The following is a 25,271-nucleotide window of genomic DNA, read 5'->3' on the forward strand; positions in this document are numbered from 1 at the left end:
CTTTAGGTGGGGTCGTGTAGGAAAAGATGTCCCTCACTGTCAGAGCTCTCAAAGGAAAACTGCTCAGTGGACAAACATGAAGTCGTGGCTGAAACGAAGTCTTAGACACACGGCGACATCCGTGGACGTCCATCACTGAGGAGACAAGTTTGCTCCTTTGTTCCAGACTGAAACGGTCTTCAGAGGGTAAATCCTCACTCTCCTCTACGACCACATCAAAACTCCAGTTTTGTGATGTTTCAGTTTCTGACCCTGCAGTTCCCTCGTCGTGGAGTGAGTGGGTTACTGACAGTGTGCACGCTGTGGGTGGGAAACACAGAACAACATCCTGTGCAGACCTGCAGCTGGTTTACGGGTCCCGCGCCACGTGAGAATAGAGCCAGCGATGGCAAAGGGGAAGTCAGGGGGAGATTTACTTAGCAATAAAAGAATCCTTTGCAAAGCACTGCTCTCTGTAATTGCATTAGCTACCCATGAGTGGCCTGCTGTCAGTGTTTAATTTGATTTTAATGAGTCCCATAATGTACCAGACTGATGCTCATATAACTGCTAACTCTGGTGGCCAGCGAAGGCTGGGGCAGAGCGACCTGGCAGTCACATGACCGTCCAGCTATGCCTGATCCTTCACGCACTGCTGGCTGTCCCACCCTGCTGAGGAGAACAAGACGCTCGACTGATACGTGAGTACAGCCCCTGTGCCTTTCTCCAAGTTCGTTTGTGTCCTAACCTGAAGTTACAAATCCTACAAAAGCTCAAGTTCAGGTTCACAGCTTTCAGCTTTCAAGCCTTTCAAAGAAAAACTGCCGTTTCCATAATACGAGCTTTCTATCCCAAAGTTGGGAAATTCCTGTGTTCAATAATTACACAAATAGAAAACATAAAATAGCTCAATGAGCAAATGTCTACAAAACAAAATAAGCAAAATAAAACTGAATAAAATGGCTTCATAAATGTAGGTAAAGGTTTGAAATGAGATGAAAGAGTGTCGGCGTTCCCGGAGTCTGAGCAGTGCAGGGCTGAACTGAAACTTCTGTCTGCTGGACCGACGTGTTCTTTCTTTAAAAAGAAATTACAAAAAAGCTCAGTTACATGCAGCACATGACATCTTCCACCTCTATTGTAGCTCTTTTGCTGGAAACTATTTCTTGTTTATCTTTTTCTGCTTTTATTTTCATTCCCCCAAAATGTTAAAACAGATAAAGAGAAGGAGATCCTGAAGCTGCTGCTGCCAAAATCTTATCTGGATATAAAATATGAGCACAAACGTCTCAGTAGGCCGACTTTAAAAGAAGCTCTGAACGTGTCTGGTTACAGTTTCCATCATTAGGGTTTTCAGGGTACGATATTGGACTAAATTTAGCACGAAGACCTCCAGAGAGAAGCCGATACATTTTCCACTAAACCATTATGGCTGAAAAATCAATAGGAAAAGCATATTTTTCTCCATTATAATGTAGGGCTGGTTTCATAGCCTTGTGTAAAGGGAAGTTCAGGCCTGTCAGATCATCTCATATTAATATCTGAGGAGCACAGCAGCCACCCCGATGCTTGCTGAAAGGCGAGGGAGCGTGTAATCTAAGAAAGTAAAGCTGTACGGACGACCGTTGTGTCTGTCCACTCTGATAAGAGGACACATCACAAGACACAGCACAATCTTATGACTGAGTGAGTGGGGCCAAGGGGTGGAGCTGTGAATATATGGCTGCTCTTTATGCCCAGCTAATGTGCTTGGCTGTATATTCTAATAATTTCTGCTCCCCCCTGTGCGCAGACATGGATCAGATTGATCTAGCGTCCACTCTGGCATGATGAAGTGGGTTTGAGGTCAGTGAATCTGCAGCGTATAGATTAGTCAAACGGCATTAAATCAATAGTCTATTCTTGTCACAAACAACTGACCCTTAACTATGAATAGACGTGGGGTGATGGTGTTTGTGCAGTCTAATCTGTCAGCCCGATAGTGACGTCGGGAGCACTATTACACACAGACACACACACTACATTTGACAAGAAAAAACTAGTGTGGCTGCTGTTTAAAGCATAACTCGTTCTACAAGAGCAAAAACCACAATCCTGATTACTTTTCTGTAATATTCTTGATTATTTATCTAAAATTAACTTAACAGCATCATGCATCATGTTAAATTTTTTTTTTTTTACTTTTTAATTTTCTTGAACTTTAAATGCAATTTACAAATAAATAAAGTGGGGTTAGGGGATGGCCTGCCAGAAAGTTAGGCCCAGACTAACAAGCAAGCAAAACTTTATTTATATGCCACTTGTGTGCTGCACACAGCTACTACACAGATTACAGCACAACATTATTCAGGCTTCTCGCATATTGCTCGAGAGTTCGTGTTGGCTGCAGAAACCATCGAGGACAGAAAGAGAATTTTTTGAATCGCTCACCTGCTGACTTGGATAGAAGACGATGCTGGGCTGCAGCAGCGAAGCCCAGCAGTCTCTGTTTCACTACCGTGCACAGAGGGCAGTTAGCAAGTGTTTGCATGTTCTTTTTAGAGAGATTAACCCTTTTCCTGCAGCGCTTCCAAACAGCCATATTTGCTGTCATGAACTTTAACCTTTACCATGCCAACTGAGGCCTGCAGAGTCTGACATGGAGCTCTTAGTTTCTCTGAGCATTGCTTGGTCTGAGCTTGGGGTGAATTTGCTGGGACGTCCTGACAGCTGTTTTGAATGTTTTCCTCTTGTCAATAATCTTCCTCACTGTAGAATGAATCACTTCAAATTGTATGGAAATGGATTCATAACCCTCTGGGCCCTTTAAGATCATTGCTGATGTCTTTCCTTCTTGATATTGTGTTAACACACACTCTTGAATGCTCCAGATCTGCAAACTGCCACTCACAGAGATGCTCACACCTGCTGATGATCAGTTAACCAAGTGCATTTGATTAGCAACACCTGGCTGCTACTTAGCCTTTAAACTCCTATGGAAGCAGTAAGAGTGGACTAACGCCGTGTTTCCATTAGTACCTACTCAGTGCGGGTCGGCTCAACTCGCCACCGTCTTGTTTTGTTTCCATTACAACTGAGGACCACCTCAGTGTGGGTGGAGTCGATATAGCAGCGCAGGCTGTAGTCTCTTGATGTAATTTGTATGCGACTCAAAACACAACAGTGGATGAGATAGAGGCAAGCTAACATAGCTAAGGCCAGTTTACTATCATCATCATGCAAGTCCGCGTACAATGTTTTAATGGATGAAGGTTATCATTGTTAAGTATTAAAATCTCTATGCTGTGTGTGCGTTTCAGATGGCTCTTTTGTTGCAAAACTACCGCTGCAAACTGTCGGTCTGGGCGTTCGGCCGAGCCTCCCGGTCCTTTGTGTACCTCCGTTTTCTTGCTGCCGGGTTTTTAAAAAATGGCGTGGTTGATTCTGGTGAAGGAGTCGCTCTCATGACTAATGGAAATGCCTACAAAACGCGCCGAGTCGAGTCGAGCCGCACAGAGTAGATACTAATGGAAACGCGGCATTAGTTTTTCACACACTGCTTTTGCTTTTTGACTCAATTTTTGTTAAATAGATAATGACACTGTACTATATTTCATGCTTTAGTTCATCTGAGGTTGTTTCTAATTTTAGGCTCTGCTAAAGGCCAGATTATTTTTATCGTGTCCTGATGACATGTAAAATCTTACAAGTTATAGAGGATGTACTTTCCAGGTATGATGGCTGTACATTACAGGGTTAACCTAGGTAACAGCTAGAGACCGACCACAGACGGGCGACGAGTGAGCCGCTTCCTGTGTGGACGAAACTTTAATGTGCAGTTCTAAACCTTCCTCTTCCATCAAGGTGAGTGAAATGCACACCACCTTCACTCTGTTGTGAGGTTGCTCGTGTACCTGTGTCATTGTTGATGTGGTTAAACTGCACACTGAGCCTTGTTTGGTTGGATTTGGCTGCGTGTGACTCCAGCTTTATTGCAGCACTTTCACAAGAACATGAGCTCAGCGGGCAGCAGTTGTGCGTTATCTGGATAGGTTGTGGTTGTGGGCTTGGTTCTGTTGTTAGTAACATTTGATCTAGTTTTAAACAAAAGGAGGCATGGATAGTATTTTTGTATATCAAGAAAGTAATAAAGGAAGTAAGGAATGCTCAATAAGCTGATTGAACATGGCCAGAATAGGCTGAGAACATTTTTTCATTCACTGCACGTCAGTAAACCTGAGTATCGGTTACATGAGATGAGTTCACGTCTCATATCTGATGATGCAGTTTTGTATAACATGCAGTCAGATAGATTATTATCTGTACCCCACCCAGTGCCACTGAAATCATCTGCATGTGAAATCTGAATCTTACATTTCTAATATCACACAGCCCTTCCTTTCATATAAGAAACATCGCAAAAATCAAACCTTTCCTGTCAGTCCATAATTGTTAATATGCGCTTTAATATTTTTCCCATCTAGAAAACTTTTCTCCTCGCTATCTCAGTTCTTCCTTCAACTGGTCCCGAACTCAGCAGCTAGGCCGCTAACAAAAAACCGGCCGGTGGACACGCATCAACCATTCCTGCTTCCTTTCACTGGCTTTTGCTGAAATTCACAATTTATTTTAAAATGTCAACTATATCCAAGGCCCTGCAAGGCTCCTGTTTATGTAGCAGACCTGCCGAGACCTTTTTCAGGCTGATCCTCTGATGAGGGCCTTTTACACTCATTTCATATCCAGACGCTCTAAAACTCCTAAACTTTGGAACAGCCGGATCAGCAGTTTGCTTTAAACCCATCTTTGAGATGGATCTTCTTCACCAGAAGCCTCTTTGTGCCATCTTGGCTTGAGCTGGACTAAATGGTAAGTAAGCTTGAAAACAAAAAGGGTAATTTATATTAATTTATATTTATTAAATAATATTTAAACATTTATATCACAAGACAAAATGAGAGATGTGTGGCAGAAATTAGTGCAAAAAATCTAATTGTTTTACTCTTTTTATATTCTTGATTTTAAAATCTGACTAACAGTCCAGCTCAGAGACCTCTGCTCTTATGTGACTAATGTGATGTATCACAGAGCTGAACTCCTCGGAGCAGTAGGAGGGCTGATGTTTAGGTGATCTGTCAGATAATAACGAGGTGAGTGTGAGGTCATGTGGTGATTAAACTGTTTGACCTCCCACTTAGCCAGTAAACTCTGAAGCAATCAAAGCGGTTAGAGCCCAAGAAGCGGCAGCCTCGCAGTAATCTGAACCACAGTTACAACAGTGATTGTATTTATTAGTTTTATAGGTTCAGCTCCGTTAGCTCCCACACTGGATTTGCTCATTTCACTTTGGAAAAACTTAAGTTTTTTGTTTCAGTGCTCATTTTAGTGTTTTTATAATTTTACTGAGTGATTATGTCAGTATCAAATTTTAAGAAGATCAGAACAGTTATTACTATGAAAAAGCTTATAGAGGGGGCCTGGCTCTCAGTCACACAGATATCCAGTCTCCATACAGGTCTTCACCAGCGTCTGTAGGCATCCAGGCCATGGTAGTCTCATCTGAAAGGCTTCTTCAGACCTGAACATCTTCTAGTTTTATTGTGTTTTGGTTGGTTTTGCACATTTTTATTGCAGTTATTTGTTTTCCACACCTACTTTTAGTTTTTAAGTTATCTATAATAACAATGGTCTTTTTTAGGGGTCACTGATATAATTTTTCTATTTATCTGAAGACCTCTTTTCTTCTGTGTGAATTATTTCGTATAAATCAATCAAATCTGAAGGAGTTCCCTGCTGACCCTCTCACAACCAGCTGACATTTGTCCTACAATAACGTATTTAGTATTTTTAATGAATCCACACAAAATTTCAGCTTCATCCTACAAATATTTTCAGGTGTAGAGTCGTGGGTTGAAATTTGGTGTTTTTATTTTCATTATTTTCTCCAAAGTTTTAGATTTCTCATAATTTAATTTAAGTATATAAGATATACATTTGATAGCCATAAAGTATACTCAGAAGTGTTAAAATTCCTATATTATAAAATTATTTTGACCCTACAGGATGAGCCTGGCTCGTTCATGTGCTCCAACTTGTTCTGAGCAGTCGCCTCTCCCACACGCTGATATGAGCCTTCAAAATTTACCCAGAATGCACTTTTGGCAGTTTCCTCCAGTGCATTATCAGCAAACAGATCAAACACTCACCCACTGATGGTTTCTGTTCCTGTGTCACAGACACTAAACCGCTGCAGTTACTATCATATGTGCCATCATACTGATACTTAGTTACCTGCTTACAGAATGAATTATGGAGAAAATGAGACTTTGTCTTTAGACTGTGACACCCGGCGTGGATGTGAAATTGATTTGGTTGCAGTTTCTAACTCAGAGCTTAAATGTGTTTTTGCAGCCCTGAAGATTTCTTGTGGATATCTCCTGTACTTATGAAGCTATGAGGGCTCAAACATGCTGGAATTAATTTAAAAATGACCAAATCTGAACTGACACCTTTTACACTCAGGGCCGGTATCCTAGTTAAAATAACTTGTTATAAACTGTGTTTAATGGTTTGTCTGCTGCACAATCTTTGGGCATAAACAAAGTATATGTTGTCTTATTGTATCTTTATCACAGGAATGTAAATGTATTATATTGTATTGACAGATGACATAATCTCAAACATTTTGGCTCTGAACATGCTGATGCTGGTAAGAAACCAAACTGGAGACTCATACCCAAACAGAGGGCGGTGGAAAAGACTTCATTGCTTTGGCATCAATGAGCATCTGAGTAGAGTCATGTGACCTAAAAATCATTACCTAATTAACTCAGCCTTAAGTCAGGGCTTAACTGATGGTTAAGCTCTGAATTTAAATCTTCAGCAGAGCTGATTACAAGTCAAAAACAAGTTGCGTGTTTGATATTTGAACAATAACCACAGAGAGGAGTCATCAGCTGCAGCTGCACCTGTAGGAAAAACTGTGCAGGTGTGCAGTCTGTCAGCGTTATGGAAACCGAGCAGTGCCAGATCATTAGATTTCACATCACACACCGGCACAGCAGCTCGGGCTCAACAACACACACTCGAGTTTCTTTCATTCGCCTGGTCTGCGTCACCTCAGACATACGTCGACGACAACAAAAGCTTAAAAACCCCTTCAGAAGTGAGCCGTCTATTATTTAACCAGCTGAAGCCTGAAACCAAATACTGAGCACAGCCTAAATGAAAAATATCAGGCTTCTCTTTTCCTGCTTGGTCTGGCTTCCAGCTTAATTTACTTCTCAGCAGATGTTTGCTAAAAACTTCAGAATAAGAAGAAAGTGCAGAAGATTTACCAAGCCACAGGCTGGAAGAAGACAAGGGGGGGGGGGGGGGGGGGGGGGGGGGGGGGGGGGGGGGGGGGGGGGGGGGGGGGGGGGTGGGGGGGTTTTTTTCTTTTTTTGTCTTTTTTTTTTTTGTTTTGTTTTTTTTGTTTTGTTGTGTGTGGTTTGTTGGTTGGTTTGGGGGGGGGTGTCCTTTCCTCACCTGGTTCCCCGCCATACAAAGTTAAGCATCAACGCGCCAAAAATGTTATCTCTTAAAGACATACTTGCTGTGTGCTGAACAACTTGAGACCTTTCATAAAGGGAGGATTTATTGCAGGGCTGCTGGATTAGGCTGGATTACTTTGAGCTTGGTGCATGTGCGTTACATATTGTATAAGCATTTCATCTTTTTTGTGAAGAGGACATTTAGAAAACTCCATTCAAACACAGGACAGACAATCACTCGCAGAGAATATGGATGAATATTTTGGCATTTTGCTCCTGCAGAATTTAAAGAGGAAGCACTCACTGGATCAGCAGGCCCGCAGAACTCCCTGAAGGTCTGGGGTGCGTCTGTGCCATGAATCTCCAGGACCATGCAGGGGCCAGAGCACAGCTCGGTCACCATACTCTGCAAGAAGGGAGTCGAGTTAAAGCCCAGCCAGTGGTTTCATTGATGGGTGTATTTTAAAAACAAATAAATCACAGTTTTTCCTGCTAAGTAAAAAATATTGAAAAATCTGTTTCTGTAATTGGATTCGGCCGCACTCCTCTTCCTGTTGTGGGTGAATATTTGTGGGTGTCCAAAGACTCGCACGAGTAACGTGAGGAGAAACGTTGCTTTGTGTCTGACGTGAACGCACCGCGAGCGCAGTCTCGTTATTGGAGCCGACACTAAAGCCTCTGACCAAACGCCAGTATTCAGCACCACTGCAGTTATTACAGAATGTCTCCTGTCAGCTATGACATAACACACAGTGCTATATATGATTCATAAAAAACTTATTTCTATATAAGCGAATGACATGCTGTATATCCTCTGTAACATGCACACATACTTGGCCAATGAAGCTGATAACTAATCATCTGTATGCATTATAAATAATTTTTCTGTAAAAATAAGTGTTTACTAAAGTTTAAAGAACTTTAACATTCAATTTACTGTTTACTGATGATGGTTATTATGCGGTGTTTCCTGTATCAATAATGGCAAATGATCAAAAACTGAGCTCCAAATTTGGGCCGCTGACTGGAAACGTGACACGTGACTCCGAGATCGTTACAGCGTCCTTATCGTGCACGATTTATTTTGGTGTCATCAAAAGCAGCAACAGGCCGAGCGGTGATTCTGCTGCTTCCTGTGAGGGCACGATAGCGCAGCGTTTATACTCACAGGATACTCTGTGACGACGCCTTTGTAGACTTCATAGAATTCCTCTGCGTTCGCCCGGTCCATGTTGAACTGTGAGGAGAGAATATTAATCATGAAAAACAAGCAGGAAATTGTAAAATAACACTCCAGGAAATGAAAGATGAAAAATAAAAGGACGCAGAGAAGAAAAGATGACTTTAATCAAATGGACAGCTCTGTGCTTATCTTCTGTTATTTTCCGACTCTCCCACTTCCTGTCCTCCTCACCTGCTCTGTGCAGCTTCTGTGAAAAACAGACCTGCAGCTACTTTCAGTGATGAACACACTGAGACAAGCCAGGGGGGAGAGTATCCTCACTCTGTGACAACATGCAGAGCCAAGAGTGTAAAAACTGCGACAGCGAGTCGTGTGGCGTCAGAGTTTTTGGCTCACAGGGATTACGTGTACGTACACTGACCTCATTATGTGAAACACTGCCTGTGTTTAGCATCACCTCAATTTCACAAGCAAATTCAAATAAAGATTTCAGCAGAAAATCTTGTTTCCTGGCAATTTATTCCATTAACAGGGTCCTGTTCTTTATTCTTAAACTCTGCTAGAATAGCTCTGCGTGAGTCACAGTAATCCTTATTCAACTTATATTGAGCACTGATGCAGCTGCTGCAGGTTTACCTTTTCTGAAAGAATACTTTCTCTCCTCAGAGTAGAAAAAAAATTGCATGCAGCATTCAGAGCAGTCTGAAGTCTCTACAGTTAAGAGACTACTACACAATTAACGTGAACATTACCACTAAGGGAAGAAGCCTTATTTACCATCTGAAGAGCTGAGACTTCAAACCCGGCTGCAGATATGGAGTTCAGGATCTTCCCAGTCACACCTGTGGATACAGAGCAGTTCATATCTACAAGATTTTATAAGCATTTTATCAAGTTACACAGGCTGATAAGTAAAGTGTTTAGTGTGGCAATAAAACCTGGAGTGAGATCCAAATCAAACAACCTCTGCAGCAGCGTTCATGATTAATTGAAAGAGATCAAATATTCTGAAGTTAGAGTTATTATTAGTAAGCGTGCAGTGAAGCCATCACCGAGCTCTCATCCATACGTGAGTGTTAGTTTATGTTGCAATGACCTCGGCGTCTCCTTTGCACTGTCAACAGTCTTACAAGTGTCCCATTGGAGAAAACATTATGTTCATCCTGACAGTCTGCTGTCAGGATGAACAGTCTCATCTCACTGGTGCTCTTTAGCACCAGTGAGCTGGTGCACATCTCACTGGGGCCATCCATTACTGTAATCTGGTAGAGCTGCAGTGACAGTGAAGGTCAGTCTGATGCAGACACATAATTGAATGAGGGCGCCAGTCTCATAATCTCAGTCTGACTGCCTGATAAAATGTCGTCTCTGTGCTCGTCAGACAGGACTTCCATTAACTCTAAACGCCACCGTGTGGATTCATGACTTGGGTTTTGGCTCAGGAGTCAGAGCGAGCGTTGATGAATCTCCTTCAGTCACAGTTCAGTTTGAGCATCAGGGAAGGAACGAGCTCCCGAGTCCTCTGCGCCCCCCCCCAGACTGCAGCCGGTTCAGGATCGGCACACGCTCTCAGCAGCAGCCGGTGCTGTTGCTAGGAGATCGTATTCTGGGTGCCTGGCAACAGTAGCTTCTTTGTTCCAGTCACGTCTGAGTCGCTGCTTCCTTCATCACCGCTGTGATTGGCTGAATCCTGCAATGTAGCTGTCACATTAATTAGTCTTTAAGCATCCCAGAGGAATCGCAGCTTTTTGGGCATTGATAATCCCAGTTAGGCCTCAGCTGGAGCTACAGAAAATCAATGGGTGGATGGACAATTTCTACATTCACAGAAATTTTTATTATAAGATTTTTTTACTTAAAATGTAGGAATATATAATTTGAAAGTCACATTTTAAACTAATTTAGAGGATAAGATGGACTTTTTCAGGCTGAATTAAATGATAATACTTTCAAATCCAAGTCATTTTTTATGTTTCTGTAATGCTTTAAGCTCTTTAATCAAAATGATATTTTAGTGGTTGAATGTGATGGTTGATTAATTTCTGGCTCCAAGTCCGGCGTGCCAGCTCACATTTGGGTATAAAAAATGAATTCAGTCATTTTCAGCTGTAAACAACTTTTTGTTCAGAGAACTCTAAAATACTAATGTTTTCTTGCTTTTATAGCTGGTACTCTGTTTGTGAGATATCTATCAATCAATCAAATTATATTATATATATATATATATATATATAATATATATATATATATATATATATATATATATATATATATAAATAAAAAACTTTGTGTATGTGTGTGTGTGTTCTTGTCCAGCTCCATACATTTCATTGCTTCATTAATATTTTATTCCCTCAGCTCGACAGCACTGTGATCGACACTTGCTGTTGTCAGTATTGAAGAATAATCTGACTTGACAAAAGAAGGTGAGTGATGTGAGTCTGATGCCTCTGAGATAAACACCCACTGCATGCAGAGGAAAAATATGCAAACCTGATTTTGGGGTTGAATGTCCCTTTAAATATCAGAAGCCCAATCTATTAGTGAGCAAAAAAAAATCTGTTATTCTGCATGCAGCACGGCTTTCTCAACATTATGTCAGCAAATACCTGCTAAGCCACTGGACCACAACGAGCATGGAGAAATTTGTGGTTGGACTTTGTGAGGTTGCATAACGCCCTCCTCAAATGAAGACATACAGTCTGTACTTTAACATCACAAAACAAAAATGTTCTTGAAATCTAAGCAGAGTGAAAACAGCATAAATTACAGAGCACAGCTGCCAGCCCTTCATTTTCCAGCTGTTTTTTTTTTTTTTTTTCTTCTTACATAAAATGTACCCAACAATACATTAAAAAATAAATAAGATGACAACACAAAGGAGCACTGTTTAAATAATTAAAATGGTGGACGTAATTACAGCAACATCATTATGTGGTGTCAGCAATAAATGAGAAGCTCCATCACAAGTGTTCATTCATACGTATTTTATGTTTGAGGTCATTTATTGCTGCAGCAGAATGACAGATTAGAAGTTGCTCAATAACGCACCAAAGAACACAAAGTATGCCATTTTTTTGTTAACTCTGGGACATTTCACATTTGAACAAGTCGCAGCAGGAAGAGCACAGGTGTAACTGCAGACCAGCATTAATGATACAGGTGTGGCAGGAAGTCCGCAAGAGAGAAGCATGCACCACACCAGGGTGCTGGCACACACACACACACACACACACACCACACACACACACACCACACACCACACACACACACACACACACACACAGAGTACAGCTACTACTATGATGCCATTTTCAAAATGTTCCCCAAGGAGAATGATCTCCACTGTGGAATAAAACAACCCTTAACATTTCCCCCACTAACCCCCCACGCCATGAGATCATAGTCCCCACTGAGGTGTATGTGTGTGTGGGTGGGGGGTCTAATTTTCATTAGTTTATATAATACTGGGTATATAAGGTAACTACACTATATTTCCAAAGTATCCACTCAGCATCCAGATCACTGAATCCAGGTGTTCCAGTCTCTTCCACAGGTGTATAAACCAGCACCTAGGCATGCAGACTGCTTCTACCAACATCAGTGAAAGAAGGGGTCGCTCTCAGGAGCTCAGTGAATCCCAGCGTGGTACCGTGATAGGATGATACCTGTGCAACAAGTCCAGTCACTGCTAAATATTCCACAGTCAGCTGTTAGTGGGATTATAACAAAGTGGAAGCGATTGTGAACGACAGCAGCTCAGCCATGAAGTGGTAGGCCACGTAAAATCAGAGTGGGGTCAGAGGATGCTGAGGGTCAAAGTGCACAGAGGTCACCAACTTACTGCAGAGTCAATCACTACAGACCTCCAACCTTCATGTGACCTTCAGATCAGCTCAAGAACAGTGAGAGCTTCATGAATGGGTTTCCATGGCAGCTGCATCCAAGCCTTCCATCACCAAGCTCAATGCAAAGTGTTGGATGGTGTAAAGCACGCCGCCACTGGACTCTAGAGCAGTGGAGACGTGCTCTCTGGAGGGATGAATCACACTTCTCCATCTGCCAATCTGAGGGAGGAGTCTGGGTTTTGGTTGCCAGGGGAACGGTACCTGTCTGACTGCATTGTGTAAAGTTTGGTGGGGGGGGGTTATGGTGTGGGGGTGTTTTTCAGGAGTTGGGCTCGGCCCCTTAGTTCCAGTGAAAGGAACTCTTAATGCTTCAGCATACCAAGACATTCAGGACAGTTTGATGCTCCAACTCTGTGGAACAGTTTGGGGATGGCCCCTTCCTGTTCCAACATGACTGCACACCAGTGCACAAAGCAGCTCCATAAAGACATGGATGAACCAGTTTGGTGTGGAAGAACTTGACTGGCCTGCACAGAGTCCTGAGCTCAGCCTGATAGAACACCTTTGGGATGGATTAGAGACTGTGAGCCAGGCCTTCTCTCCAACATCAGTGTCTGACCTCACAGATGTGCTTCTGGAAGAAGGGTCAGAAATTCCCATAAATGCTCCTAAACGTGTGGAAAGACTTCCCAGAAGAGCTGAAGCTGTTATAGCTGCAAAGGGTGGGCCCACATCATATTAAACACTATGGATTAAGAATGGATGTTACTCAGGTTCATGTGTGTGAAGGTAGACAGTGAATACTTTTAGCAATATAGTGTAACTAGCTTTTTAGACAGACAAAATATAAATTATTTGTGGAATTATATTTTTTATTAATAGTTCAAATCTGAAAAATTATGAATTATTGAAGCTCTGAAACAAAACCTCATGTCCCCTTTAGACACAGCCCTGCAGGTGCCACTACAATGGAAAGAGTGGATGGTGGATGCTGCCCAAGAAATATGCCTGCATGAAGTATGCACAGTGAAGAGTGCTCGGACCTCTACATTGGAGAAACCAAACAGCCTCTTCACAAACGAATGGCACAACAACATAGAACAGCCACCTCGATGGACAAGACTCAGTACATCTGTATCTGAAGGAGAATGGCATCCTCAAAAGACTCTGACCTATGTTCACATTCTTGGACAGGGAGACAGATGGTTTGAAAGAGAAGTAAAAAAAGCATTCTGTATACAACCATATTGAACAGAGGAGGTGGATTACGTCACCAACTTTCCCCTACTTACAGTTGCTGTCCTGAGCTCCCTCCCCAGGCGCCTCAACCCCCATTCACGCCTTTGTTAAGGCGACCGCACACTTTTGTTCAATGCTATTCTTTGGTGGCTCATTTTGTCCTTTCTGCTGGGTCTGCCTTGCACTAGGGTGCTGATGGTCCAAACTCCAGTTCGGTTGCTGCTCTCTGGGGCGTGTATATATGTCCCTACTATATGTGTTGTACCAAGTGAATTGGCTGAAAGGGAACAACAGTTATGTCTATAACTTACGTTCCCTGAAGGAGAAGAACAAAGTACAACACCAGGGTGCCCCGCCGCACAGCTGGGCTCGGTGAAGAGCAGCTATTGAACTGATCGTCACAGATCATCTGTCCTAAAGGCGTGAACAAAAGCGTCTTCAGCAGGACACACAGGGGTGTGATATCCCATGTGATATCTCCCTGCCTAATCAAGTCAGCAGTCTTCCCCATGATTGTGTAGCCTACAGAACTAGACTGAGAGAGCATTTAAAGGCCTTTGCAGGTGTTTGAGTAATTAGCTGATTAGCGTGTGGCGCCAGGTGTCTTCAATATTGAACCTTTTCACAATATTCTAATTTTCTGAGATACTGAATTTGGGGTTTTCATTAGTTGTCAGTTATAATCATCAAAATTAAAAGAAATAAACATTTGAAATATATCAGTCTGTGTGTAATGAATGAATATAATATACAAGTTTCACTTTTTGAATGAAATTACTGAAATAAATAAAATTTTTCATGATATTCTAATTTGATGACCAGCACCTGTATGCGTTGTAACTCATTCCTCTCCTTCAGGGAACATTATAGACATAGCTGTTTGTTTCTAGAAGGACTCTGGTGTAACTGAGGCTGAAGGGAATGTCATTATTAGCCACTCGTATAAAAGCCTGGTCCAATCTGATACTAAACAAATGACCACAGAGGATATGAGGACAAGCACTCAAGGCCAAATGAGGAATTAATGAAACTGATTCATGGGGGACCCTGGTGAGCTTGTTTACTCTGATACACAGCGAGCCCAGGTCTCTCCTCCATCAACAACTCTGTGTGCATACTTTAGCTCCATCCAGAGAATTTCAGATTTCACAGGTCAGAGCTCCAGAGGCATGCTCTGTGAAGAGGGATCAGGGCAGGGATTTGGAAAAATCCAAATCCAAATGTGGTAACCACGCAGTACCTCCTTGTGACACAAGCACAATAATAGCCATGCATGGAATGAGTATCACCCAACAGAAAACACATATATAAATAATGTATGAGTATATACAGATAATACAGGTAATACAGATAATTTAGATCAGTAGTTTCCAAACAGTGTTCTTCGAGGCAAAAACTCAGGTGTGCTGTGGGACTTTGTGACAACCACATATTATTGCAACTGCACAAAAAAAAACCCCAACAGCTTAATTAATAGCCATAAAAATCCACAAAAATCCCACTAGAAGGAAGAAGGAAAAGCTACACTTGTCTTGGTTTCAGGTAGCTGGCTAATGTTAACATTGTGCCAAATGAGCTAAAGAGGCACTTAGTAACCACACACTCCCTCTGGGAGAAACTTTGCAAAAGCTTCAGACCTTTTTGTGCTTTTTATGAAAGTGTGTGATTGGAGGTAAGGTATATCTACTGGAATGACCACACTCTGCAGGTGTGATGCTTGTCTGTGAACATTTAACAATCAAATCAATCAAAATAACAATGACATGTGAGAGGACACAGGGCAAAATAACAGCTGCAGCCTGGGCAGGAGGTGCATGAAGGAGGCACACTAACAAATCACACTACTTATACAGTATGTTGTGAGAGTAAATCATATCGACTGTCTCTTCACTCAGGTCCTCATTCCATGAACGGACTCCAACTCCACCTTCACTCTAACTCCACCATGTTTGCGGCTGCAGGCTCAGTGAACTCGGCACGGTGGCAGCTGAACTAGTTTCCCACCTGCTGCAGGTGGAGTCTGATTGGACCTCCAGCTTGCAGCGCTTCTTCAGAGCAGAAAAAGGAGTACAGCTACAGCTGCAGTCAGTGATGGTGGAGCTGGAGTCTGCCCAAGGGATGAGGTTCCTGTCCTGGGGAGTGAGGACCAGATCAGAAACGTGAGACAGGAAGGGATAGAGTAACTGAACTTTTAAATAAGAGCAAGGATTGCACAGTAATAAATTCTCAGACAGATAAAATAAATGTGTGGGAAACCTTGCATAAAAGTTAAATGTGCTAATTGATAGCAACCAGGCTTTTCTTCATTACAGCCTGAATTAGTACTCAAGTAAAACAGTCTCACTAAAGTTAAACTAATGAATTTAAGTTGACTTTAAAAGTGCTGGAGGTCTATACAAAGACACAACAAGTATTAAAAAATATAAAATTACAAATCTAGGGAACTTAATAACTTAATTAATAGGCCTGTGCGATGTATGGAGAGACCTCCACCCAACAGAAAGAGACTATACTCACTATTCAGGAGCACATAAAGTACACTCCAGAATAGATTTCTTCTTACTGAACATCATAGATCGTCACAGAGTGAGAGACTGCAATATAGGAACGGCAGACTTATCAGACCATGATATCATAGACTTAACCATAAATCTAGATAAACATATTTAAAAAATCACCTTGGAAACTGAATGTTGGCATACTCAAACATGACACTGTAATATAAAGAAATAAAGAAGGACATAAGGGAAGCATTGATAACAATAACCAAACTGAGCCAACAATAATGTTAAAGCACAGTTAAAGCAGTGATAAATCTAATTCTAGAACTTCTTACATGCATAAAAAGCAAAAACTTGCACAGGCAAATCTAGAACAACAGTTGAGAGATTTGAAAAAAAACGACATAAAGATAAGAGTAATGCCCTGCAGAATGTATTAAAAAGTAAAAGAACAGCTATCTAATTTAGCCACGGTGGAGATTGAAAGGAAATTAAGATTCACTAAACAGATCTTTTATGAATCAGGCCATAAAGCGACTAAAATCTTGGCAAAACGCCTCAGATTACAGCGAATGAGGAATTTAATACATAAAATTAGGGACCCGTTCTGGAAAGAATGGGTTTCAATGATCAGATTATCACGTGCCTCCAAACCCTTTATCATAAACCAACAGCCAGAATTAAACTTAATGGTGACTTGATAGCTTTCAGCTTTTTTGAGGAACAAGACAGGGCTGTTGCCTTAGCCCCTCCCTTTTTGCAATATATATTGAACCCTTGGCTCAATATATCAGACAAAGCACTGAGCTGGAAGGTGTACTAGTAGCACGGGAAGAACAACGAATTGGGCTTTTTGCGGACGACATTATCATATATTTGCAAAATCCTAACAATACATTTCCTAAACTCCTAAAAATCTTGCAGAATTTCGGAGGAAAATCGGGATACAAATTAAATATAACAAAGACCCAATTACTCAGTTTGAATTATGAACCTGACAACCTAATAAGACATAAATATAAATTTAACTGGAGTGCAAATAAGCTCAGATATCTGGGGGTATATCTAACAAAACAACCAAGTACTCTATATGAAACCAATTACAGTGGAATTAATCATACAATACAGAAAGACCTGACAAGATGGTCAACACTAGTGATGGATCTAAGCTCAAGAATAGAGGAGATAAAGATGAATCTTCTACCAAGATTAAATTATTTATTTCTTTCACTACCAGTAGACATCCCAGAGTCTCAGTTCTTAAAATGGGATAGACAAATTTCCAATTTCATCTGGAGAAAACAAAACCCAGAATAAAATTAAAAACCCTCCAACTAGAGAAGGGGAGAGGAGGTCTAGCTCTCCCAAATATTAAAAACTACTTCCTAGCGGCTCAGCTGAGATACATTGTTTATTGGTGTTCTCCAGGATACCATGCTAAATGGAAACGTATAGACCTCAGTTACAGCATGTGCCAACCACAGATGAGACTAGGAGAGAAAACTAAACCTCATCCTCTGGAACAAAATAACATTGTAGACTTCACGGTCAGAATATGGTGGGATATAGTGCATAAATATAAAATGGAAGGAGACTGTAAAATACTGATATGGCCATCACAGTCCAAAAAATTTAGAGCAAGTCAAACAGACAGGGGAATTACAGCTGTATGCACCCTAGTGGAGGGAAAAAATTTTAAAACTTTTGAAAGGCTAAAAGAAGAATTTTAATTGGATCATTCTGACTTATTTAGGTACCTGCAATTAAGGCATTTTTACGATGTAGAGATTAGAAAATACCTCACAGGAGAGCAGAGTGTTGATCAATGCCTATAAAAAATTACCCTCAAAAATTGTATCTAAACTGTACAAATGTCTACAAAAACAAAACGGAGACTCATTGTATATAAAACGAAAGTGTGAATCAGAATTAAACATTGTATTGTCAGAGGATGACTGGCACTCGATTTGCCTACTACAGCACACCTCCACTAGCTCCAGGAACTGGAGAGAATTTGGCTGGAAAAATCTGTCAAGGTTTTTTTTAATCACTCCTCAAATTAAAAGCAAATATTTTAAAACCCCACAACAATGTTGGAGGCTCTGTGGCCAAATCGATGCCAACCACTCTCATGTTTTCTGTACGTGTAAAAGTTCGCCCATTTTGGGACTCTATAGTTATGACATTTGAACAGGTTCTCAGATATAAGATTCCTAATCAACCCCAGATTTTATATTTAGGTTTGTTACCTGATAATGTGATTAGAGTGGAGGGTCTATATCTGTTTAAAGTGATGATACTGGCATGCAAGAAAGTGATAACAAGGAACTGGCTGAGCAGTGATACCCCGAAACAGAATCAATGGAGGGACACTATGGAGGAAATCTACGAGATGGAAAAAATGACGTTCAATCTGAGACTGAAAGCGGACCAATTTGAAAAATGATGGAAGAAATGGACTTTTGTCACCACTCACTCAACTACCCTGATGGACAACCCAGATTCCGTTGCATATTAGTACCCCACTAATTGTTCTGCTGTATTAGCATTGAGCTAACCATTGTGGTTTTAAAATGCATATATATATAAAAAAAAAAAAGGTGCTGGAGGTGATCAGCTGCCTGAAGATAACTGCCTACCCTGATGTGTCAGGCTTTTGTGGTGTTGAAGGTCAAATTTTATTTCTGTATTTCAGGTTTCATCTCATGTACATTGGCATACTTGTTTTTGTATTTCTGCTGTGTATACTACTAGTCTATGCAGCCATTGCTGATTGTACTGCTGTCTGCATTGGCCAGGACATGCTTGCTAAAAGAGATTTTTAATTCCAAGGGGCATATTGTTCTGGATATATAAAAATAAAAGACCTACACATGTCACACATTAACAGAACAGAAAAAGATTTGAATTAATGTATGTATTTGTTTGTAACTTGTACCTGGATATTAATATTTTCTTCATGCAGCCTTGTAATTTAATGTATAAATATACTAACAGCACATATACCAGACTGGCACAGAGTGCTGCAGCTTGCTTGGCTGAGCAGGTGACTCATCTGCCAAAGAAACCGAACAGTTAATGGAAAAAGGACTCAGGAATGTTTTAAAGAAGTCTGCCATATCTAACCAACTAGATGATTTTGAACATATTTCAGCACTTTGTGTGATTGTTTCTCTTCAGTTGTTCAGTGTGTGGTCCATTGCTTATGTCCAATGCAGTCTGTTGACATTTTGGTTTGACTTTGGTGTGTAAAATCCACTGATTTGGATCACTTCAGGTGCAGCTACTGTTAGTAATCATGTGCTCCTTACCTTCTGATATGACGTGGGGTTTGATGATGCAGCATGTGCAGTCTGTAAAGACGGCTGTGTTAGATGGACCGTGGCCAATTGTGGAAGGGAAAAAAAATTCAATTTCCTAACAAGAATAAAAACAGTTTGATCACGTCTGGGTTACCAGGGCACTTGTGAGCATGAATAAAGTCTGGAGGTCATACGGTAATGTCCTCACTCTTGCTGCTGCAGCGAGTGAATCGGAGCCATGCCCGACATTTTTGATGCCATCTGTTCCAAACCGGGCGCGGACGCTCTGCGGCGCCTCCCTCCGAGCTGCAGCAGAGTCTGCAGGCCCCAGGAGCCTCCTCCAGATAGACATGGCCTCATCACCCATCAGCTCCATGGCAACCACAGGGCCCGAGGACACAAACTGTACAAGGTTACTGCAAAAGGGAGCAACACGTTTGTTGAATGAGAAAGTGTCACTAGGGTTCTTCTACATAATATTTTCTCTCCACCAGAAATCTTTTCTACTCAAATCTGATGACCATTCACAGAGGCACTCACTTAAAGAACGGCTTGGTTTGATGCTCAGCGTAGAAGTCAGCTGCCTGGCTCCTGTAATGAACCAGAAAGCAATGAGTGAGCAGCCAAATGAGGCCGTTTACCGACTGAGGGGTTCTCAGAGGTCATCAGACTTCTTCCCAGCTTTTAATCTGTGGTAATAAAGTCATTATACAATGGCATCATTTTTCTGAAAACATGACAATAAATTCTTGTCCTTGGATTTTGAGGGGTAAACTGTGGGAACTGTATTTTTCCAACATGACTTATATAGACTTATATAGGGCCAAATCACAACAGTCACCTCAAGATGCTTTGTATTATAGGTAAAGACCCTACAATAATACAGAGAAACCCCAACAGTCAGAACGACCCCCTATGAGCAGCACTTGGTGACAGTGGGAAGGAAAAACTCCTTTTAACAGGAAGAAACCTCCAGCAGAACCAGGCTCAGGGAGGGGGGGTCATCTGCTGAGGGGGGAGAGGGACAGAAGCCCCACCCACCTGCTGTTCAAATTATGCAGAAAAGGTATAAAAACTGGTATAAAAACCCAGAATGTAAAATGCTCAAAGCCCGTCTTCGCCAATAAACACTGTAAATACAAATAAAACAGTTGTAACTGATATTTTTATAAACACAGGAGGTCAGACAAATGTATGTTCACATAAAAACTGTGTTCAAGTAGAGTACAAGTACAGCAAAATTCCCTCATGTATCAGAACTGACTATAAACAACAAAATCAAATCAGTAAAATGAATTTCACTTTGATCTGGACACAAACTAAAGTGATTTCCACGTCTCCATCATTAGGCTGTGGGTCACAACACTGCGTCACTACTGAGCTCAGCCCAGGATCCTTAACCTGAAGACTTTCACTTCCTGGTTAAAAAAAAAAAGGTTAACTTTGAGCAGAAGAGTCAAACTCCCCCTTTTTATGTGAGCGCACTCAGAGCCTTAAACAGAAAGAGAAAGACGATACCCTCCGTTACAACGCCTGTTATCCCTTACTGGGGTTTTAGGTTTTGTTGGGCCAGCAGAGAAATCCCAGATATATTGAAAGTCCTCGTTGTACATCCTCTGGAATCAAAGTTTACTCAACTTAGTACCAGCAAGCATTAAACTTCAAACTATGCTTGCAAATTAAACACAGAAACACCAGATCCTGTAAGACTGGTGTGATGGTGTGATGGGATTCACCTGATAAAATTAGTGGTTAATTAAAAGCCGACCTTGTTTGCCTCTTGCTCACCATATGTTCCTAATGTTTGTGAGAACACAGAGCCATCCATCTGTTTATACAAGCACCCTGGCACCAGCCTGTTTGATATGCTCCCACAGTGCAATTATTATTAGATGCTCAGCAGAGAGGCTGTGACTGTACCATGTGAGCTTTGTCATCTTGGCTTTGGTCACTATCAGGTTGGAGGAGTGGATCAGCTCAAGGACATCGCCGATCTTGGTGATTACATCTGGCTTTATCAAAGCAAGTGTTCTGGAAACACAGGGAGAGGAGAGGAAAAAGAAGAGATGTGATTGGACAGAGTCAGATATCACAGCCAACAGGAGGCTGCACATCAATACAAAGACAGTAATGTAGATACAGTGAATGTAAAAAGTCTACCCAGTTACAATGCCAGGGTTTTGTGCCATTAAAAAAATGAGACTAAGATGAATCACCTCAGGACTTTTTCCATCTTTAATGTGACCTTCAACCCGAACAAACAAACTGAAACATTTAAATAAATTTAAAAAAAAAGTGAAAACTTACATTAACCCGGTTGGTTAAATATGCACACCATTAAACTATCAGAATTTTCAAAGCAGCAGTACATGACAGCATTCAGTCTTTTTAGGCAGGAGTCAGTCAACATCGCAGATCTACACCTGGCAACATCTGCCCACTCCTCCTCACAAAAGAGCTCCAACTGTGAGGACGTCTCCTGTGCACCACCCTCTCCAGGCCCCCCACAGACCTCAAGATGGATTCAGGTCTGGGCTGTGGGTCTTTCCAAACCTTTAATCCAACCTTTGGGTTGTTGTTGCGCTGAAAGGTGAAGCCGCTCTTCAGCTTCATCTTTCCAGCAGACGCCTGAAGGTTGTGTGTAAAAAAAAAAACAAAAAAAAAAAAACTGACTGGTATTTGAAACTGTTTGAAACTCCCTCCACCTTCGCTAAAGCTCCAGTTCCACCTGAAGAAAAACAGCCCCAAAGCATGATGCAGCCACCACCGTGCTTCATTGTGGAGGTGGTCCACTGTTTGCAGTGTTGTTTCTGCACCAAACACACTTTCTGGGATTACAGCCAGAAAGTTCAGCCTTGATCTCATCAGACCAGAACACATTCCCCCCCCTGCTTTTTAGAGATCTGACCTATGTTGTTGGAAAGTTTAGCTGGGTTTGGATGTTTTTCTTTGCAACAAAAGGCTTCTGTCCCTCCACCCTCAGACATGAAGAATACAGAGATGTTTCACATGTAGCATGGGACACACTTATCATCCTCAGTGTGTCCCATGGTATATCTAATGCCATGGAAATTCTTTTATATCCTTTTCCTGATACCTTTCATAAGCATAATCCCTTTCATGCTCTCTCCATGAAAACTATGACTTCTGGTTTAAGATGTAAATATCAGGAAAATTTGATGAGAACAGCTGAACTCTGATTTTAATCAGTCAATGTGTTCTGACTATTTAGTAGTGTTGTAGTACTCGAGACCGGTCTTGGTCGCGAGTCCACTTTTTGATGGTCTCGGTCTTGTCATGGACTCGGACATTGAGGACTCGGGATTTTATTTCAAGACCAGTCGAGACCACAGTTGTGGAAATATCACTAAATTGCCAGAATATTGACCAGTTTATTTGTTAACAGCTTTGCTTTTATTGGATGCAAAACGTACTGATTCAAACCCAACAAAGATTGCGCTCCTCTGTCCTCTCCCAGGAGCGCACCTCGCAGACTCCGGTGCCCCGGCTAGGTCACTGCTATTATCACTACTTGCACCTGTATCGTTTCACTGCAATTTGCAATCTACCACAGAGCACAGGCAGTTTCATTCACAATGTGCACGTTTGATCTCACTACGGTCGTGTGTGCGCTTGATTTCGCGGGCTACAGAAATCGAAATGACAACCGGCATGAACGCGAGACGTAGTAAGAGGAATGAAGATCCATTTCAACCCAGCATAAAAGGTAAATACCAACCTTCATGTATTTTGATACACAAACTGAAAATTTAATGTAAATTTTAGGGCTGCAACGATTCTGCGAGTAACTCAATTCGATTATTAAAATTCCTCGACACATTTTAACTCTGCAGCTCAGGTGTCTCCGTTTAATGGAGCATTTCATCTACATTAGTGGTATTAAAGGTTTGTCGCTGCAACGGATTTCCATCATTTGGGAAAAACGACCCTTTAACACAAGCGGATCATCGCTGACAAGTTTTTCCACATCCCCACTGCTCTGTGCTGTGAGTGTGCGCGTGTGTTGTGCAGAGGCTGTCAGCTGTTATTTTTAACACAGGAAACGCAGAAAGACAGGAAACTCAGGAAAACACAGGAAACGCAGAAAGACAGGAAACTCAGGAAAACACAGGAAACGCAGAAAGACAGGAAAGACAGGAAACTCAGGAAACTCAGGAAACGCAGAAAGACAGGAAACTCAGGAAAACACAGGAAACGCAGAAAGACAGGAAACTCAGGAAAACACAGGAAACGCAGAAAGACAGGAAACTCAGGAAAACACAGGAAACGCAGAAAGACAGGAAACTCGGGTAAACACAGGAAACGCAGAAAGACAGGAAACTCAGGAAAACACAGGAAACGCAGAAAGACAGGAAACTCAGGAAAACACAGGAAACACAGAAAGACAGGAAACTCAGGAAAACACAGCAAACGCAGAAAGACAGGAAACTCAGGAAAACACAGGAAACGCAGAAAGACAGGAAACTCAGGAAACTCAGGAAAACACAGGAAACGCAGAAAGACAGGAAACTCAGGAAAACACAGGAAACGCAGAAAGACAGGAAACTCAGGAAAACAGGAAAAGCAGAAAGACAGGAAACTCAGGAAAACAGGAAACGCAGAAAGACAGGAAACTCAGGAAAACAGCAAACGCAGAAAGACAGGAAACTCAGGAAAACACAGGAAACGCAGAAAGACAGGAAACTCAGGAAAACACAGGAAACGCAGAAAGACAGGAAACTCAGGAAAACAGCAAACGCAGAAAGACAGGAAACTCAGGAAAACACAGGAAACGCAGAAAGACAGGAAACTCAGGAAAACACAGGAAACGCAGAAAGACAGGAAACTCAGGAAAACACAGGAAACGCAGAAAGACAGGAAACTCAGGAAAACACAGGAAACGCAGAAAGACAGGAAACTCAGGAAAACACAGGAAACGCAGAAAGACAGGAAAGACAGGAAACTCAGGAAACTCAGGAAACGCAGAAAGACAGGAAACTCAGGAAAACACAGGAAACGCAGAAAGACAGGAAACTCAGGAAACACAGGAAACGCAGAAAGACAGGAAACTCAGGAAAACACAGGAAACGCAGAAAGACAGGAAACTCGGGTAAACACAGGAAACGCAGAAAGACAGGAAACTCAGGAAAAACACAGGAAACGCAGAAAGACAGGAAACTCAGGAAAACACAGGAAACGCAGAAAGACAGGAAACTCAGGAAAACAGGAAACGCAGAAAGACAGGAAACTCAGGAAAACAGGAAACGCAGAAAGACAGGAAACTCAGGAAAACAGCAAACGCAGAAAGACAGGAAACTCGGGTAAACACAGGAAACGCAGAAAGACAGGAAAGACAGGAAAGACAGGAAACTCAGGAAACGCAGAAAGACAGGAAACTCAGGAAAACACAGGAAACGCAGAAAGACAGGAAACTCAGGAAAACAGGAAACGCAGAAAGACAGGAAACTCAGGAAAACACAGGAAACGCAGAAAGACAGGAAACTCAGGAAAACACAGGAAACGCAGAAAGACAGGAAACTCAGGAAAACAGCAAACGCAGAAAGACAGGAAACTCAGGAAAACACAGGAAACGCAGAAAGACAGGAAACTCAGGAAAACACAGGAAACGCAGAAAGACAGGAAACTCAGGAAAACAGCAAATGCAGAAAGACAGGAAACTCAGGAAAACAGGAAATGCAGAAAGACAG

At 41.7% G+C, this 25,271-nt stretch overlaps 1 protein-coding gene and 1 long non-coding RNA gene across 3 annotated transcripts in view; one reads left to right on the forward strand and one right to left on the reverse strand.

Moving 5' to 3' along the window:
* nme7 (NME/NM23 family member 7) overlaps positions 1-25,271 on the reverse strand; it is a 35,595-nt gene that overhangs the window by 2,713 nt on the left and 7,611 nt on the right. For both annotated transcript variants that reach the window (XM_030727824.1, XM_030727823.1), the window contains exons 4-10: positions 21,484-21,594; positions 20,104-20,154; positions 19,772-19,979; positions 19,573-19,678; positions 9,451-9,515; positions 8,659-8,727; positions 7,795-7,896 (exon numbers count right to left, since the gene is read on the reverse strand). In XM_030727824.1, coding sequence (XP_030583684.1) covers positions 7,795-7,896; positions 8,659-8,727; positions 9,451-9,515; positions 19,573-19,678; positions 19,772-19,979; positions 20,104-20,154; positions 21,484-21,594 — 712 coding nt within the window. The remainder of the gene's footprint in view (positions 1-7,794; positions 7,897-8,658; positions 8,728-9,450; positions 9,516-19,572; positions 19,679-19,771; positions 19,980-20,103; positions 20,155-21,483; positions 21,595-25,271) is intronic.
* LOC115779268 (uncharacterized) lies at positions 652-8,326 on the forward strand. The gene is made up of 4 exons (XR_004019894.1): positions 652-680; positions 3,713-3,822; positions 4,705-4,827; positions 7,773-8,326. It is a non-coding gene; the product is annotated as an uncharacterized LOC115779268 (long non-coding RNA).

This window comes from Archocentrus centrarchus, chromosome 4, assembly GCF_007364275.1.
Source record: "Archocentrus centrarchus isolate MPI-CPG fArcCen1 chromosome 4, fArcCen1, whole genome shotgun sequence".
In the NCBI taxonomy this organism is placed as follows: Eukaryota; Metazoa; Chordata; class Actinopteri; order Cichliformes; family Cichlidae; genus Archocentrus; species Archocentrus centrarchus.